Source organism: Pecten maximus, chromosome 14 (genome assembly GCF_902652985.1).
Source record: "Pecten maximus chromosome 14, xPecMax1.1, whole genome shotgun sequence".
NCBI classification, from domain to species: domain Eukaryota; kingdom Metazoa; phylum Mollusca; class Bivalvia; order Pectinida; family Pectinidae; genus Pecten; species Pecten maximus.
In genome coordinates, this window is record NC_047028.1 from 34,724,526 (window position 1) to 34,742,828 (window position 18,303).

Sequence of the window (18,303 nt, forward strand, 5' to 3'; positions counted from 1 at the left end):
ATATGCCATATTTTTAATCTCATCCTGATGACAAACCTGAGATTTTGTAAGTTTTGCTTTTGTAAAATTTCAGAAACAAAACAAATGTTTAAATATGCCATATTTTAATCTCATCCTGATGACAAACCTGAGATTTTGCTGCAGGTCTTGCAGTATCCTTTTCTTTTCTTTGTTGAGATCACCCTGTGCCCTGAATGCCGATACAAGTGAAGAATAGGCTTCCAGCTCAAGGCGCCTCAGGATGCGCTTACATTCATCCCGGGACATGTCCAGCAACATTGGCCACATTTTATCTGAAATGATAAAAAATATATATATATCAAGGACTGTAGTTCAAATAGATAAACACTGAACTGAAATATAGACCATGAAACCTCAAGGATGCTATCACTGCATATATATATGATAGAGTTGTATCTTCTCCATAAACACAAATATCCCTTTGGTGTCTCTGGTCTGGTGGATCACCCCATCAAAATCATTCTATCCACCAATTCACAAGAATGTCAAGATTCGTTGTCCATTTTTTCGATGTGTACAGGGTTCAAACCCGGGACCCTCTGAACTCTAAATGGACACTCTAGCAATGAGCTACCTGGTCGCCGATGATCAACCCAGTCCAGTTCCGCTACATTCCCCCTCCTTTTTTTCAAGTCTTTGCCTCTGAAGACCACAAGTTAGGACATTCCCTTGCTAAGCATACTCACGATGCTTTAAACAAGGGTAGGCAAGCTCGCCAATTATGCAACAGGAGAAAATGTAGCACTGAGCTAATTGGTTGCCGATGATCAACACATTCTCCTATATCAGGTTGGGGAAAACCACAAACTTGTATATAATGTAATAATAATAACTTGCCTATTGTATGCCAATTGAGGTATAGCCTTGTTTCTAAAATTAGTCAAAATCACTTTAAACATAACCCTTAAAAAACTTTTTTCCAGCTCACATTTATTTTGTAATGAATGCAAAAATATAAGAATTCTTTGCACGTTGGAAAGCACCAAAAAGTGATGCAATACTTTTGGCAGAGTAGCCAGAGATACCATGTCTGATGCAGGACCAGACCGCACTACTTAATAGTCTACTGTATGGAAACGTGGAATTCTCCGACACCGTTTGGCGTTGCTAAAATTTTCGTGTAAATACAATAAAATCAGGTGAATAACATCTACCTTACATGGATAAATGTATTTACCCCAAACACCCATTTCCGTGCTCTATTCCGTCCGTATAGACCATCGCTTTAAATTTCCGCCGGTAAATATACGCGTGTAGTCAAAATTATATGACCACATCCTCAACCCCAGATTGAGCAAGCCACTCGTTACTTTTACAACCATGACTTTGTTCAGATCTGGTCCTTACACAAAGTATGGGCTCATGACGACTAATAGGGTCTGTAATGTCTAGCGGTCCTGACAAACAGAGACTAACGCACGCAGCTTGATTCGGATATGAATGGGGGAAAAAAGAGTGTGGTCCGACAACTGCTTTATTTCTAACGATTATCCAAACTGCCGGATTAGAAGCGTAAGCATGCTTCATTAATATTATTATTTGTGGTTATATACGGTATAATTACCCGTTCTGCAATCAAAATATACTGGAATTAAGGAGAAATCTTCCGATTTTTCATCCACTGTGTCCACACAAATCTACATGACCTCCATGTTGAAATGGCGGGTGACGATTGCGCATGTCTATAAAAGGAAAAAGTAGTCATTTAATGAAATTTGTATTAGTTAAATAAAACAAAATTACACATATTCTCTGTACTTTGGCTTACTATTACAATAAATTATTTTTTAAAGATTAACAGTGGCGGTAAAGATGTCAAAACAATGCACGAAAACAATATGTTTAAAGTTTATTATCAGATACTTTTTACTGCAAAAAGCAGAAGATGTACTGCGCATGCTCCTAATATTTGTTTCAATATGGAGGACACTTTGCATTTTGCTACTTATAAGGCTATCTGAAATTTTAAAAGAGCACGTTTGATTTCAACTTTGGTCCCGAATTTCATAGTTATGGCAGGGACATAAGATGATTATTCCGAAAAAACCCAGAGAATAATAATGTGAGTTTAATGAGGATTATTTACGATTAACTGTGTATTTTCTGTTGTTTGATCGTAATTAATTTGTTTGAACAGGTTCAGTTATTAATACAACTCCAACAATATTGAATACTTTGACAACTACTTTGTATACTTGCTCTTATTTCCTATAGGAGAAGTCGCAACAGCTGCTGGCATAGCAATAATACAGCAACAGTATCGCGGAATTCTGACACCGTTTAGTCTCGATTTTGGTGTATACTATATACCAGTATATAAAATAGTCGGGTCCGGAGTGATATAACACAACCTACCTTACATATATGGATAAAATATATATTGATTCACTCAAAAACCCATTTAGTCCCATAAACCAGTATTAGACCTGTCTGTCAATGTAATCTTGATTATATATTGAGTGTATTGACAGACGAGTCCAATACCTGTGGGACACGCATGGCAATAGATTGTAGCGGGACTGGACTGGGTCGATCATCGGTGACCAGGTAGCTCAATTGGTAGAGCATCCGGCTAGTGTTCGGAGGTCCCGGGTTCGAATCCCGGTCTGACCGCTACATTTTCTCCTCTCCTGTTTCAAAATTGGCGCCCAACTTAAATACCCACGGTGGTGGTATAAGGGTCTCGTGTGTCTTCGAGGGCGAAGACTTGGAAAAAAGGAGGGAGGTGTGTAGCGGGACTGGACTGGGTCGATCTTCGGTGACCGGGTAGCTCAATTGGTAGAGCATCCGGCTAGTGTTCGGAGGTCCCGGGTATGAATCCCGGTCTGACCGCTACATTTTCTCCTCTCCTGTTACAAGATAATATTGATCAGTTAGATGATCATGATTACTGTTTATATTTTCAATTTTGTATATTTTACTGCAGCTGTTGTTGATGAATGGAAAGTCAAAAACTACAGTATTTAGATCTAAATGTTTAACTTGTGATATATGGAATCGCTATTAATGGAATCTTGTTTTCCTTTTAAGAAAAAAATATGGAGAATGGAATTGAAGTGAAGAAGTGTGGAATAAAGTTTGATCCACCCTGCATTATCATCAGCTATGAAAAAGATGGGAAACTTCGACGTAGATCCATGCCTTTGAGAAATTTCACTAAAAATTCCTAGTATTGACAGGGCAGTTGAAGAACTGTTGACAAATCCTCGTCACAAAAAATATGTCCATTCTCTTCCCAAAAGCCAGTTAGAACGCCTCATTACCATCATCAGTGATAAGATGAAAGGAATGAGTCTGGAGGCTAGCCTAGCTCGAAATGCAGATCTTGATAAACTTGATCCTGAAGAAGATTTGAATAAGGTTGATCCTGAGACACTTAATCGAAAGAAAGCTGTGATGGACAATACATTTGAGAAAAATCGAATAAAACCTGGAGACGATGGATTTGAATATGACAAGGAAGTTAGCTTTGATGGTGCAGTAGAATCCTGTGAATGGGACGATAATTCAGAAGACGAAAGTTTTTAGGTTTTAGATTTGCTGACCACTACTGGCTAATATGTTCTCAATTTAAAACAGCAATAGCCTAATCTCAAGATCTAGACAACAATTGATATAAACTTTATCCCATTATTTAGAAACTGGAGAAGTTGATATATTATTATAATTGTTTGCAAAGAAAATGAAAATTACAGAAAATATGATATTCAACATAGTACGTACACAGTTGGCTTACAAATACTCTAAAGTGGGGTGATTAGAGTTGGAGGGGAAAAACTACTCCATTTTGATACTAACTAAAAGTATTGAAAATGCTTATTTAAACTGACATTCAATTTTTCAAGATGATATTGCTTTGATGAATATTATATGTGCATAATTAACATACATTGTTTCTTGGTACAGTAAGATCCATTATTCCATATAGATGAGTTTAAACTTGATATGTCACAAGGAATTTATTAAATTCGTTCAGTAATTTATCATATATTACTGAGTCATATTGATGAAAGTAAAGGTAAAAATTTCAATTAATGTCCATATAAGACCAGTGAATTTTGAATCAAATAGTAAGATGAATTTTCTATAGATAGACAATTGTGCATCGTCATATATTTATTTTGACAATGTGCATTGTCATATATTTATCTTGACGACATGAATTATTTATGACGTCACAATGTTTTTGCACTTTTGTCTTATGATATTTATGACAGCTGCATAGTCATTGTAGAAAATGCCAGTTGTGTGGTAGATATTGATGTACATAACATTTCATCTTTCAAATTCTTTTCATTTTTATTTTAACATTTTTTGTTAAGGTGTAAAGTGTGTTTCTATTTTTCCGTTACTATTTTAATTTAATATTCTGTGTCTGAAATTATTTACCTCTATTCTGCCAGTAATTAGTTGACATATGGATATACCATTTAGTGTCATGCTGACTGGATATATAGTTTGCCTTTGGTTGTGATATAAGATTACAAATTGAAATTAGATGCAATTATATATATATATTGCACTTCTTAAAGCTGTTTTTTTTTTAAATATGTCTTTTTATATTTCATTGATGTTTGTATATAATACTTACAGTTTATCTATTTATTTAACTCTGGTTTACAAATTAAACCAGGTTAATGTTATGTCTGGTCAGTACTCCAACTAACCAGGTTAAAATATCTGGTAGTACTCCAAGTAACGAGGTTAATATATTTGCTAAGTACTCCAGCTAACCAGGTTAATATATCTGGTAAGTACTCCAGCTAACCAGGTTAAAATACCTGGTAAGTACTCCAGCTAATCAGGTTAATATATCTGGTAAGTACTCCAGCTAACCAGGTTAATATATCTGGTAAGTACTCCAACTAACCAGGTTAATATATCTGGTAAGTACTCCAACTAACCAGGTTAATATATCTGGTAAGTACTCCAACTAACCAGGTTAATATATCTGGTAAGTACTCCAGCTAATCAGGTTAATATATCTGGTAAGTACTCCAGCTAACCAGGTTAATATATCTGGTAAGTACTCCAACTAACCAGGTTAATATATCTGGTAAGTACTCCAGCTAATCAGGTTAATATATCTGGTAAGTACTCCAGCTAACCAGGTTAATATATCTGGTAAGTACTTCAACTAACCAGGTTAATATTATATCTAGCTAGTCTTCTAATCAGGTTATTTTAATTCTGGTCAGTCATCAAACAAACCAGGTTTTATTATATCTTGTAAGTATTCTAGATCTAGTTTAAGTATACTCGTTAACCAGGTTAGTTATTATACTCTTAATGGCACATCAACACAGAAATCTAACCACTTTTGTCAAGGACAATTAATTAAAAAAAAATATTCCTTCATGTCAAAATATAAAACAGTTTTTAAGTGTTTCACCAGAAATCCATCTGCTGTCTCTAGAATATCACAAATAGAACTTGATAATCAGGCAAACTGCTAGCTACATTTATCAGTCAGTACAGAAGACTCTGAGGATATTCTTGTAGAGACAGTGTACCAAGCCAAGTCCTTGTACCATTACAGTAATTTCCTGAGTATATCCTACAGGATACTGAGTATATCCTACGAGATACAGAGTATATCCTACGGGATACCGAGTATATCCTACGGGATACCGAGTATATCCTGCGGGATACTGAGTATATCATGCGGGATAATGAGTATATCCTACAGGATATACATTCATTTTTTATGTCTGGGGAATTTTTCTGTGGGATTTTATATGTAAATGTGGAAAAAATACTATATGTTTTTATTTGTTTCCTGGTTAACACAAAAACACCAGATACAAATAAGAAATGAGAATAACTTTAATATTTTCATTTCAGAGAGGAATCACCATTTTTATAATTTTTCCTACAGTACAACTCGGACAAAACTAAAAAAAAAACCATTTGTTAAGATCAATTCTTGCGGCCATAAAAAAGGATTGAATATACAATGTCCAATTTGGTTTACATATACATTCTCATCAATACACCATATGTATAGCTTGCAGGCTACATATCATATTACTCATAGGTAGGCTATTGGTGCAGGTAATATACAGGAAATTAAAGTGGTTAGCAATCATTGTGTCTGATGTTATATTAAGGTGCGGAACCATGTCATCTTTTCACTCATGAAATGTAATACATTTATTTGGTGCTAAATCTGTCATATACTACATACTGGGATCACGTAGGATTTCATCTGCTAACTCATACTTGGACAATTCATTGTTCTCAAGGAAATGTAGACATCAAAATGGGTCAGAATCTCACATTTTTCTTGTTTTATCATCAACTATTATAAAAGTATAATGGCTTAGAATGATTTTAATAAATTTCTTGACTTGCACAAAAAATCATTTAATAGGTCTGAGGTCTGAAACGTGATGAAATGTTTATTGTTTAAGAGGTTGAAAAATATTTCATGGTCATTATCATTACCCTTGACTATTTTATGAAATTCAGTTTCCCATCTATGTACACTGCAGAAGACTGCTGGTAAAAGTATAATTTACCTCACCATGGTTGGTTAGGATATCATTGTTTAAATAAGCTACATAAAAGATGTAATCAAAATGTTACATGTAAAAATGAAACAGAAACTATTTGCTCCTGTCTATTTTTCAGGGGATCATAATTAATCCCCTACTGCTGGTGAAACCAGGGGGGACTATAGGATTCCTCTCTGTCCATTTTGTGTACATACCGGTACATATGTAATATATAAGAAAAGTTTGAGTTTCACATTTTTTTGGGTCAAGGTCACCGTTACTAATTTTAGCTTGGGTCGGTAGGGTACATGTATTGCTTTAGCAATAATTAACCAGTAACAGAATTATAGGATTCCTCCTCCGTCCATCTATGTACATACCAGTACATACCGTATATAATATCTCAGAAAAGTTTGAGTTTCACATTTTTTGGGTCAAGGTCTTGGTTACTAATTTTAGCTTGGACTGGTAGAGTACATGTATTGCTTCAGCAATAACCAGTAGGCTTGTTGTATATCACAAAATGTACTCAAAGAATTGTTTCAATATACATGTAACTTGTTTTTATACTCCTACTAATAGATCAAGAATCAATAAAGAATATATTTAAATTTGATTTACACATATTATTATGATTTTGTTTTATATTAAAAGTAGCAAGTGTCCCGTGCATGGAGGGAGCTCTTATACATGTAATTATCCCTCAACCCTTCAGAGGACCCGTAATAATCAACCCTATCCTCTTCTCATGTTTCCCATCCCTTTGTGAGGATCCCTTATTGTCAGGCCCTAAACCTCTTGTCCAGTCTCCCATCCCTTATAATCGACCCTCTCCCTCTTGTCCAGTCTCCCATCCCTTATAATCAATCCTATCCCTCTTGTCCAGTCTCCCATCCCTTATTATCGACCCTAACCCTCTTGTCCAATCTCCAATCCCTTATAATCAATCCTATCCCTCTTGTTCAATCTCCCATCCCTTATAATCAACCCTACCACTCTTGTCCAGTCTCCCATCCCTTATAATCAATCCTAACCCTCTTGTCCAGTCTCCCATCCCTTATAATCAATCATATCCCTCTTGTTCAGTCTCCCATCCCTTATAATCAATCCTAACCCTCTTGTCCAGTCTCCCATCCCTTATAATCGACCCTATCCCTCTTATCCAGTCTCCCATCCCTTATAATCAATCCTAACCCTCTTGTCCAGTCTCCCATCCCTTATAATCAACCCTATCCCTCTTGTCCAGTCTCCCATCCCTTATAATCAATCATATCCCTCTTGTTCAATCTCCCATCCCTTATAATCAATCCTAACCCTCTTGTCCAGTCTCCCATCCCTTATAATCGACCCTAAGCCTCTTGTCCAGTCTCCCATCCCTTATAATCGACCCTATCCCTCTTGTCCAGTCTCCCATCCCTTATAATCAACCCTAAACCTCTTGTCCAGTCTCCCATCCCTTATAATCAACCCTCTCCCTCTTGTCCAGTCTCCCATCCCTTATAATCAACTCTATACCTCTTGTCCAGTCTCCCATCCCTTATAATCGACCCTCTCCCTCTTGTCCAGTCTCCCATCCCATATAATCAACCCTATCCCTCTTGTCCAGTCTCCCATCCCTTATAATCGACCCTCTCCCTCTTGTCCAGTCTCCCATCCCTTATAATCAATCATATCCCTCTTGTTCCAGTCTCCCATCCCTTATAATCAATCCTAACCCTCTTGTCCAGTCTCCCATCCCTTATAATCGACCCTAACCCTCTTGTCCAGTCTCCCATCCCTTATAATCGACCCTATCCCTCTTGTCCAGTCTCCCATCCCTAATAATCAACCCTAAACCTCTTGTCCAGTCTCCCATCCCTTATAATCAACCCTCTCCCTCTTGTCCAATCTCCCATCCCTTATAATCGACCCTACCCCTCTTGTCCAATCTCCCATCCCTTATAATCAATCCTATCCCTCTTGTCCAGTCTCCATCCCTTATAATCAACCCTATCCCTCTTGTCCAGTCTCCCATCCCTTATAATCAACTCTATACCTCTTGTCCAGTCTCCCATCCCTTATAATCGACCCTCTCCCTCTTGTCCAGTCTCCCATCCCATATAATCAACCCTATCCCTCTTGTCCAGTCTCCCATCCCTTATAATCGACCCTCTCCCTCTTGTGCAGTCTCCCATCCCTTATAATCAAACCATCTCCCTCTTATCCAGTCTACCATCCCTTTATAATCAATCCTAACCCTCTGTCCAGTCTCCCTTCCCTTATAATCACAACCCTATCCCTCTTGTCCAGTCTCCTATCCTATAATCAATTCCATATCCCTCTTGTTTCAATCTCCCATCCCTTATAATCAATCCTAACCCTCATTGTACCAGTCTCCCCATCCCTTATAATCAACCCTCTCCCTCTTGTCCAGTCTTCCCAATCCCTTTATAATCGACCCCTATCCCTCTTGTCCAGTGTCCCATCCCTTATAATCAACCCTATCCCTCTTGTTCAGTCTCCCATCCCTTATAATCGACCCTATCCCTCTTCTCCAGTCTCCCATCCCTTTGTGAGAATCCCTTATAATCAACCCTCTCCCTCTTATCCAGTCTCCCATCCCTTATAATCGACCCTATCCCTCTTGTCCAGTCTCCCATCCCTTATAATCAACCCTATCCCTCTTGTCCAGTCTCCCATCCCTTATAATCAATCATATCCCTCTTGTTCAATCTCCCATCCCTTATAATCAACCATCTCCCTCTTATCCAGTCTACCATCCCTTATAATCAATCCTAACCCTCTTGTCCAGTCTCCCTTCCCTTATAATCAACCCTATCCCTCTTGTCCAGTCTCCCATCCCTTATAATCAATCATATCCCTCTTGTTCAATCTCCCATCCCTTATAATCAATCCTAACCCTCTTGTCCAGTCTCCCATCCCTTATAATCAACCCTCTCCCTCTTGTCCAGTCTCCCATCCCTTATAATCGACCCTATCCCTCTTGTCCAGTCTCCCATCCCTTATAATCAACCCTATCCCTCTTGTTCAGTCTCCCATCCCTTATAATCGACCCTATCCCTCTTCTCCAGTCTCCCATCCCTTTGTGAGAATCCCTTATAATCAACCCTCTCCCTCTTGTTCAGTCTCCCTCTTGTCCAGTCTCCCATTCCTTATAATCGACCCTATCCCTCTTGTCCAGTCTCCCATCCTTTATAATCAACCCTAACCCTCTTGTCCAGTCTCCCATCCCTTTGTGAGAATCCCTTATAATCAACCCTCTCCCTCTTGTCCAGTCTCCCATTCCTTATAATCGACCCTATCCCTCTTGTCCAGTCTCCCATCCTTTATAATCAACTCTAACCCTCTTGTCCAGTCTCCCATCCCTTATAATCGACCCTATCCCTCTTGTCCAGTCTACCATCCCTTATAATCTATCCTATCCCTCTTGTCCAGTCTCCCATCCCTTATAATCAACCCTATCCCTCTTGTCCAGTCTCCCATCCCTTATAATCAACCCTATCCCTCTTGTCCAGTCTCCCATCCCTTATAATTGACCCTATCCCTCTTGTCCAGTCTCCCATCCCTTATAATCAACCCTCTCCCTCTTATCCAGTCTCCCATCCCTTATAATCTATCCTATCCCTCTTGTTCAATCTCCCATCCCTTATAATCTATCCTATCCCTCTTGTCCAGTCTACCATCCCTTATAATCGACCCTATACCTCTTGTCCAGTCTCCCATCCCTTATAATCAACCCTATCCCTCTTGTCCAGTCTCCCATCCCTTATAATCAATCCTATCCCTCTTGTTCAATCTCCCATCCCTTATAATCAATCATATCCCTCTTGTTCAATCTCCCATCCCTTATAATCAACCCTACCACTCTTGTCCAGTCTCCCATCCCTTATAATCGACCCTATCACTCTTGTTCCAGTTACTTCCCGATCCCATTAATCAATTCCCTATCCCTCTTGTTCCAGTCTCCGATCCCTTATAATCGATCATATCCCCTTCTTGCTCCAGTCTTCCCATCCATTATAATCGACCCTCTACCCTCCTGTTCAGTCTCCCTCTTGTCCAGTCTCCCATTCCGATAATCGACCCTATCCCTCTTGTCCAGTCTCCCATCCCTTTATAATCAACCCTAATCCCTCTTGTCCAGTCTCCCATCCCTTTGTGAGAATCCCTTATAATCAACCCTCTCCCTCTTGTTCAGTCTCCCTCTTGTCCAGTCTCCCATTCCTTATAATCGACCCTATCCCTCTTGTCCAGTCTCCCATCCTTTATAATCAACCCTAACCCTCTTGTCCAGTCTCCCATCCCTTATAATCGACCCTATCCCTCTTGTCCAGTCTACCATCCCTTATAATCTATCCTATCCCTCTTGTCCAGTCTCCCATCCCTTATAATCAACCCTACCCCTCATGTCCAGTCTCCCATCCCTTATAATCAACCCTATCCCTCTTGTCCAGTCTCCCATCCCTTATAATCAACCCTCTCCCTCTTATCCAGTCTACCATCCCTTATAATCAACCCTATCCCTCTTGTCCAGTCTCCCATCCCTTATAATCGACCCTATCCCTCTTGTCCAGTCTCCCATCCCTTATAATCAATCATATCCCTCTTGTTCAATCTCCCATCCCTTATAATCAACCCTCTCCCTCTTATCCAGTCTACCATCCCTTCAGAAGATCTCTTATAATTAACCTGATCAGTCTTGTCCCAAGTCTTCTATCCATTTTGGTAATATTATAATGGATACATTGTACTATTGGCACTTTCTGAGAAATAGTAATATACATCCTCAACTGTCAAACTGGTTGACCACTTCCATTCTTATGTGTCTGTACTATTTAGTTGGAGTATTATGGTATGGCATCTTCCATCCATCCGGTGGGCATAAACTTTTGTTTGTCCAGAGATTGCCCACATATATATTAACTAATCTCTTTAAGTAATTGTCATTTGTTTATTTCAGTAATTGATTTTTGTCCAGAGATCTACATTTTCAACCTATTTCTTTGAAACCTAGAAGGCTTTATAACCATGATAATATAGTTGTGTTGCCAAGAGGCATTTTGATTAATCAAAGTTATTGCCCTTTGTTTTATTTGGTATTTGACTTTTGTCCAGATCTCTCTCTGAAATTTGATAGAGCTTGTAACCATGATACAGTTGTATTTCCCTGGATAGCAAGTCATTGCTCATGATATATGCCGGTAGTTGTGTTTCCTGGAACGGCATTTTGATTTTGCAAAGTTATTCTTTGTTTTTACATATTAACATTCGATCCTAGGTACCTATAAAACCAAAGATCAACACCTGGGTTTTTACAGTTTTCTTTTTAAAGAGAAAATTTTGTTGGATAAGAGATGCTGTGTCATATTTCATCAGTAACGCCATCTTAACTTCATACTTAACAATGAAGAAATAAAACCTTCGCTGCATTTCAAATATTTTTTTTATTTCTGATCAATAGTTTTCATATGTATACAATTCCTGAAAATATCACTTAGCACAAAACTCCAGTGAGCTAACAACCATTCTCGCACAGACGACTACAATTACTACCCACGCCAGTCCTGCAGGTACATGACCGATATCTCTCTCAGAAAGATAAAAGCTACAAAGAGAAAAACATATAAGATTGTGGTAAGTATAAATACCTGTTCTGAGGTAAGTGACAGCCACTTCATTTACTGGCTTCTCTCAGAGATACTTCTTATACCAGTAATTCAATTTTTGGTTCAGTTCCCAAAATATTTTCAGAAATATTCGTTATACAACAAACTGTCTTATTTCACCACAGAGGAAATTGAGATGCCCAAGAGCCTTAATGGTCACCAGAGTCCTCGTATAAATAGTTACAATTGGTCTTTTGTTTTGAAAACATGACCAACAATAATATAATAATTGTGTCAAAAACCAACAAAAGAGTTGAGATTAAAGAGAATTTGACTTGATCTAGCATCTCTGAGTCTAAACAAGGAAATTAAAGAAACAGCAAATTTGACTCCCGGTACTTTGGGCTCTACATCACGGCCCCTGAGGGTTGGTTACAGTGACCTATTGATAACATTCGACTACCTTCTCAAGCATATACATACAAGGAACTTGAGAAGATTCTGGAATTGTTAACAATATTTGACCCGGTAGACCTGGAAAACAGGTCAAGGTCATCTACATGAGTACAGCTTATAGCACTTCATCCTGCTGGCAAATTATCAGGCATTTGGGTCATCTGGAACTTAAAAAGATTCTTGGAGTTTCCAACATATTTGATCCCTTTGACCTTGAGAATAGTTAAAGGTCATTCATTTGAGGAAATTTTAATGTATTCTAACACAGGTACAAAAAATGTACCTACTGGCCAAATCTCAGTAGCCAGGTACTTATATAGAAGTTACAAGTTGACGGGCAGACAGATGGACGCTGGATGACCACTTCTGTCTGCACCATTCCATTAGCTCACTGGCACTTTGTGCCATGTGAGGTAAAAATAATTCAAGTATTATCAAATATGTTGTGAAACTTCCCAAACAATGCATTATCAGAATTTTCTCCAATTTGACAGGTGTTAAAGGTTCCTTATCCCTCTTGTCCACAATAGGAGACTTTATAAGAGAAATCACATCGATTTAAAACAAGAATACTCTGGTTCACACAATACCAAAAGTTACATATTTTATGCTATGACCACCCTTCAAAATTCTGAGCTAAAGTAGGTACAGTTAACAATAACAGTAGATCCTGAAGAAATTCAGTTATGCCCTACCTCTATGTTTTTCATCTTTCGGTCTTGTAAGAGATCGTTTTACTTTTTTTTCATTTGTGGATGTCTTTTATGCATTTTTTGTGAGAACTGATGTATACACCGTCATCAGTGTAGCATCTGTATTCTCATAGGATAACCTAAATTCATTGTTTATCTGATATGTACAAATTCTAATTCTTAAGACAAGAAGAAAACGGCCTCAGTTGTCCTACACACAAAGTAGATAACTGTCACTAACAAAATCACGTACCCAGGCCGTACTTACATTTAGATTGTACAAGATTTTCTTTTCACTTTTCAAGAAAGAAAATGATAATTTTCCGAATCATTTTTTATAATAAAAAAATAAAAAATGTTTAAAATCTGGAATCTGTTTAAGAAGAAAATGAACCAGAATTAGGTTTTTAACTTGCACTGCTTTGTAAAAGAGTTGTACAACACTAAGCACATTCAGACAAAAAAAAGTGTAATTTGAAAATAAAAGTTTGTCTCTCAGAGACCATCTGCGAGTAATGTATTTTTCTGCAGATTTAATTAATGTTAATACAGTATTGAGATACTTTTTACCTCATTCAACATCCAAAATCTAGTTACTACATACACTCACACACTCTCACTTTGTGCAGGTCATATTTAGAAAACTGTACAATAACTAAGCCATATGTGACCAATATAAGAGTCTTTAATGAAGGTGCCACTGGTTATTTTGTACAAATTAGAAGAAATTTAAGCTATAGGTTTGTCTACGGCCATCCTCTATACTCCAGGGGCTATAATCACAATGATGTAGGGTTGTGAACGTACTCCAGGGGTTATGATCACAATGATGTTAGGGTTGTGATCGTAATACTCCAGGGGTTACAATCACAATGATGTAGGGTTGTGATCGTACTCCAGGGGTTATGATCCCAATGATGTAGGGTTGTGATCGTACTCCAGGGGTTATGATCACAATGATGTTGGGTTGTGATCGTAATACTACAGGGGTTACGATCACAATGTTCTCTTTTGGGTTGTGATTGTAACCCCTTGAGTATGGAGGGTGGTCCAGAACTTGTATAATCTAAACATTCATTGCTGAATATATTGAATAACAGTCCACTTTCATTACATAACCCAGTATTAAGATTGACTGAAAGAGACGAGTTTCCATAAAATTCCAAGACAGTCAATCGGATACTTAAACAACCATGGAAAATGAATATTGTACATAGTTTTCTATGTGGGACTTGGCATCCAGCGGGACGACAGTTTATATACCATATAATGAAATTTCATAGCAAATTTGGTAAGACCCATATCATGTGCATGGTATGACGGTAAGGTTAGACTCAAAGGCTTGTAGCTGGATTGGGTCTATCTCGCATCTCACCCTGTACACATGTTAACCTTTGACCTGGACCAGCATTGAATTAAAACAGTATATATTAGGAAATATTGGTGATCTACAGAGCATATGTCAGTATGATGCCCCTGGACATTATACATCATCTTTTGAAAACAATTGACTAATGACCTCTACACAATATGATTTTAAATATTTGCAATTCCGATCCGCACAACATACTGAAATATTATGACTCTACAACATCATATTTTCATTGGAGAATGTAGATTTATTTCCTTGACATTTTTTTACCACTGTGACATTGATTGTAGGTCAAGGTCACATATATGAACAATTTTTAGCACTTCATGAACTAACAGACCACAATGCTAACAACACAATTCTGGACAGGTGATCTTTGGTACATCAACAAGTCGTGACGATGTCAGTTCCTAAATTACTGCTTAGCTTTCAGGATTATGTCTAGAAAAGCATTTTCTGTCATATAATGGTTGATAATCGATGGATTCCTTCAATGTGTTTAACTTTCAAAATCATATACCTAACCATATATGGCGATGTGCCAGATTATTATCGAAAATTAATTGAAAAATGCAATGGTATCAAATCAAGGATGCTGAATTTGAAAAACCAAGTGTTATTTAGAGTAAGTTATTTAAGTTTTGTAATGCATTTCATCCATGTAGCATTAAGGCCATGTACTTGAAGAGTTCTTTTAATTTGAATAAATTAAATTACATTGTAATAAATAAATATGATAATACAAGCATCACTGGTGATATTACTAATCCATGCATGTATAATTATGTTTACTTATAGTGTACATATGAGGACAATTTATTGAACTCCACCAAAGGTACATCCTGGCCAAAATACAGTACCCAGTTAATTTAAGTTTTATTGAAGTTGAAAATTAATGGACAGGCAGATTAATGCTGGATACTTCACCAGAGTATAATTCACTGGTACTTTGTGAGCTAAAAATAAATTTAGTAGTTGCGTTCTCCTTTCTGATACGGATTTTGTGAATACGTAACATGAAATATTTACTAACCATGATACCACGAGAGAACAGCCCAGGATAATGTCGAAGTGTGACGGTTGTAATTTCCTACTCCATTAACAACTAAATAAAACATTCACAGGAGGATACCAAGTTCGCTTCAAAAGTTAATTCGTCACATGAATAAATACAGTCCAACCTCTCAAACTCTGGGCCATGAAAACACTTTAAGATGAGTATTTCACCGTAAGAGGTAACCAGGCATAATTTATATAAAATAATTTACAGGTGGAACTGAATTCAAGTTATCAGAGTTTAAGATAACAAAGCTTGACTGTACAAAGATCCTTCATATTTAAAAATTGGCCAAAACATCATGTACAGTGTATTATACAATGATTTATGTGGATGTTGCACCATGCCCATCTCAAGATTTATATATCTTAATGGCTTTAAACAAGGAACCCATCCTTAAAAAGGTTAAATTTGTAGTTATATGAATGTAGTGCATTACAAGTGAGGAATTTATCAGAACACAGCTGAAAAAACACTGAAATATACAACTCTAGTTGTGAAACTGACCAGCTGAAAGTTAATTATGACTTAAAAGTTCTCTAAAACAGCATTTTACCTCTAGGATATAGGACAAACAAGAATCACACATAATTATATGTAACACTTGTCCAAAAGTGTTTATTGTCTCTATTGCATTTAGGTCTAGATATATCGTTTTTATTAAGTTCAAGTTCAGCCATTACCATCATTTGTAGAATGTCTTCCAGGTTTTATGGCTCTTGGACTAAGTCATTATTGGAATTAACACATACATAAGAATTATAGATAAATACATGTCTTGAGTGTTCCCGTAATTATTTAACAATTTCGAGTTTATTACAAGTGTCCTTGCCACAATAGGCATCCCCAGAGAAGGAACTATGTCACATATTGAGACAAAATTAAAGAGAAAGCTGAATACTGAAAAGAAAATAACTGCATTACCCTATTGTACGTTTAGGTACATTTACCTAAAGTGAAATGAAATACTCTACATACGATTGGATAGTTGACATTCCACTATGTAATCTAACTTTTGAACAACAGATCAAAACTAAAAATTGCTGGCACCGCCATGGTCTCACACAGAATTGTTGCTGCAAGCAAGACCCAATTATCAGTATTTACTAACTTATGGCATAATTTGGTAAAAAAAAAGGAAGAGAAATGGTTCAGTGTATTGACTGGTTCAGTGTGTTGACTGGTTCAGTGTGTTGACTGGTTCAGTGTATTGACTGGTTCAGTGATAACTGGTTCAGTGTATTGACTGGTTCAGTGATAACTGGTTCAGTGTATTGACTGGTTCAGTGATAACAGGTTCAGTGTATTGACTGGTTCAGTGTATTGACTGGTTCAGTGCATTGACTGGTTCAGTGATAACTGGTTCAGTGTATTGACTGGTTCAGTGATAACTGGTTCAGTGTATTGACTGGTTCAGTGCATTGACAGGTTCAGTGTATTGACTGGTTCAGTGATAACTGGTTCAGTGTACTTGTATGACTGGTTCAGTGTATTGACTGGTTCAGTGTTGCCTGAACTGGTTCAGACTTTTTATCCACACATCAAGAAAATTATTTTATACCCCTGCTGAGGTCCCAGAGTGCTGGTTGCCAGCTGTGATCTGAAGTTCTGTCACACATCACAAAACGATGAATATCTGCAACTTTCCAGTGTTTTGTTTCACTAATATGCAAGAAATCCACACCTTAATAATCTTAGCACTGAAATGATGCAGATCGCACAGAATCACTGGAACGTTTGTCTGACAAGAAAGATTACTGTGACAATATTGTTTATAGGGCAGATTCAATCTGTCTCATTGTCCGACAGAAATAATCATTGTCATCAAAGTGTTTTTAGCACAGAAGAAAACTTCTGTCAAATAAATGTTTTATCACCATCTAATTTTGTCCATAAGAATCAAGCAACATAATGATACTGATTTGGATTATCTTTATCACGTTCCATGTAGTCTCTGTCAATCAAACTTTCGATCCTTTTCTTCAGATCTGCAGGCTGAAACATAAAATTTGAGAGTAAGTCGAAATGAATCTTCAATATGATGGGTAGCTATAATATATCATGTACACAGGATGGCTGGTACAATAAAACAAGAGATCCTCGACAGATCTTGGTGTCTACCACTGAACGATCTTATTTGGATCTATGGTAAATAAGACTGATTGCTTCTCATCTTTTCTATTCTTTTCCATGGGAATCTATGTATAAAATCTAAGAGATGTAAGAAGAACTTTCAGAGAAATAGCAAAACCAAATTTCAACTGTTAAAGTCCAAGTTGTATGTTTGCAATTGTTCGTATTCCTGATCAGCCTCAAATTGAGCAAGTACAAGTAGGGACCAAAGGAATCCCACATGTGAAAACTAGGTTAGATTCATTAAGGCTTGTTTGAAAATTAGGAACAAATTTCAACAGTAATTATTTCATTAATTTACATGTTTTTCAAGAAATAACAAAAACTTAATTCAAGTATTAAATCCAAGATGGCTGCATGTCAGTCCTTTTGTTATTCCAATCATTTCCAATTGCACAACTAGGTATTAATGGGAACTTACATATGAAGTTTGAGAAATATTGTTCCAGTACTTTCAGAAATAGCAATC

The 18,303-nt window shown here is 37.2% G+C and overlaps 3 protein-coding genes and 1 long non-coding RNA gene across 4 annotated transcripts in view; 1 reads left to right on the forward strand and 3 right to left on the reverse strand.

The window, feature by feature from the left end:
- Positions 1-1,686, reverse strand: part of LOC117341983 (BRCA2-interacting transcriptional repressor EMSY-like) — a 30,468-nt gene extending 28,782 nt beyond the window's left edge. The window contains 2 exon segments of the mRNA XM_033903897.1: positions 128-293; positions 1,586-1,686. Of these exon segments, the coding sequence (XP_033759788.1) occupies positions 128-288 (161 nt within the window). The 5' untranslated portion in view covers positions 289-293; positions 1,586-1,686.
- Positions 1,687-3,053: 1,367 nt separating this feature from the next.
- Positions 3,054-7,140, forward strand: LOC117342295 (centrosomal protein of 19 kDa-like). Its single transcript, XM_033904395.1, is given in 3 exon segments — positions 3,054-3,188; positions 3,190-5,064; positions 5,167-7,140. Coding segments are annotated over 2 exon segments (489 nt in total). The 5' UTR covers positions 3,054-3,059; the 3' UTR covers positions 3,550-5,064; positions 5,167-7,140.
- A 2,298-nt stretch (positions 7,141-9,438) lies between these two features.
- LOC117341680 lies at positions 9,439-10,328 on the reverse strand. The gene is made up of 2 exons (XR_004535699.1): positions 10,223-10,328; positions 9,439-9,578 (listed from the first exon to the last, which is right to left on the reverse strand). It is a non-coding gene; the product is annotated as an uncharacterized LOC117341680 (long non-coding RNA).
- Positions 10,329-11,943: 1,615 nt separating this feature from the next.
- Positions 11,944-18,303, reverse strand: part of LOC117341593 (cullin-4A-like) — a 28,187-nt gene continuing 21,827 nt past the window's right edge. The window contains exon 21 of the mRNA XM_033903445.1: positions 11,944-17,696. Coding sequence (XP_033759336.1) covers positions 17,601-17,696 — 96 coding nt within the window. The 3' untranslated portion in view covers positions 11,944-17,600. The remainder of the gene's footprint in view (positions 17,697-18,303) is intronic.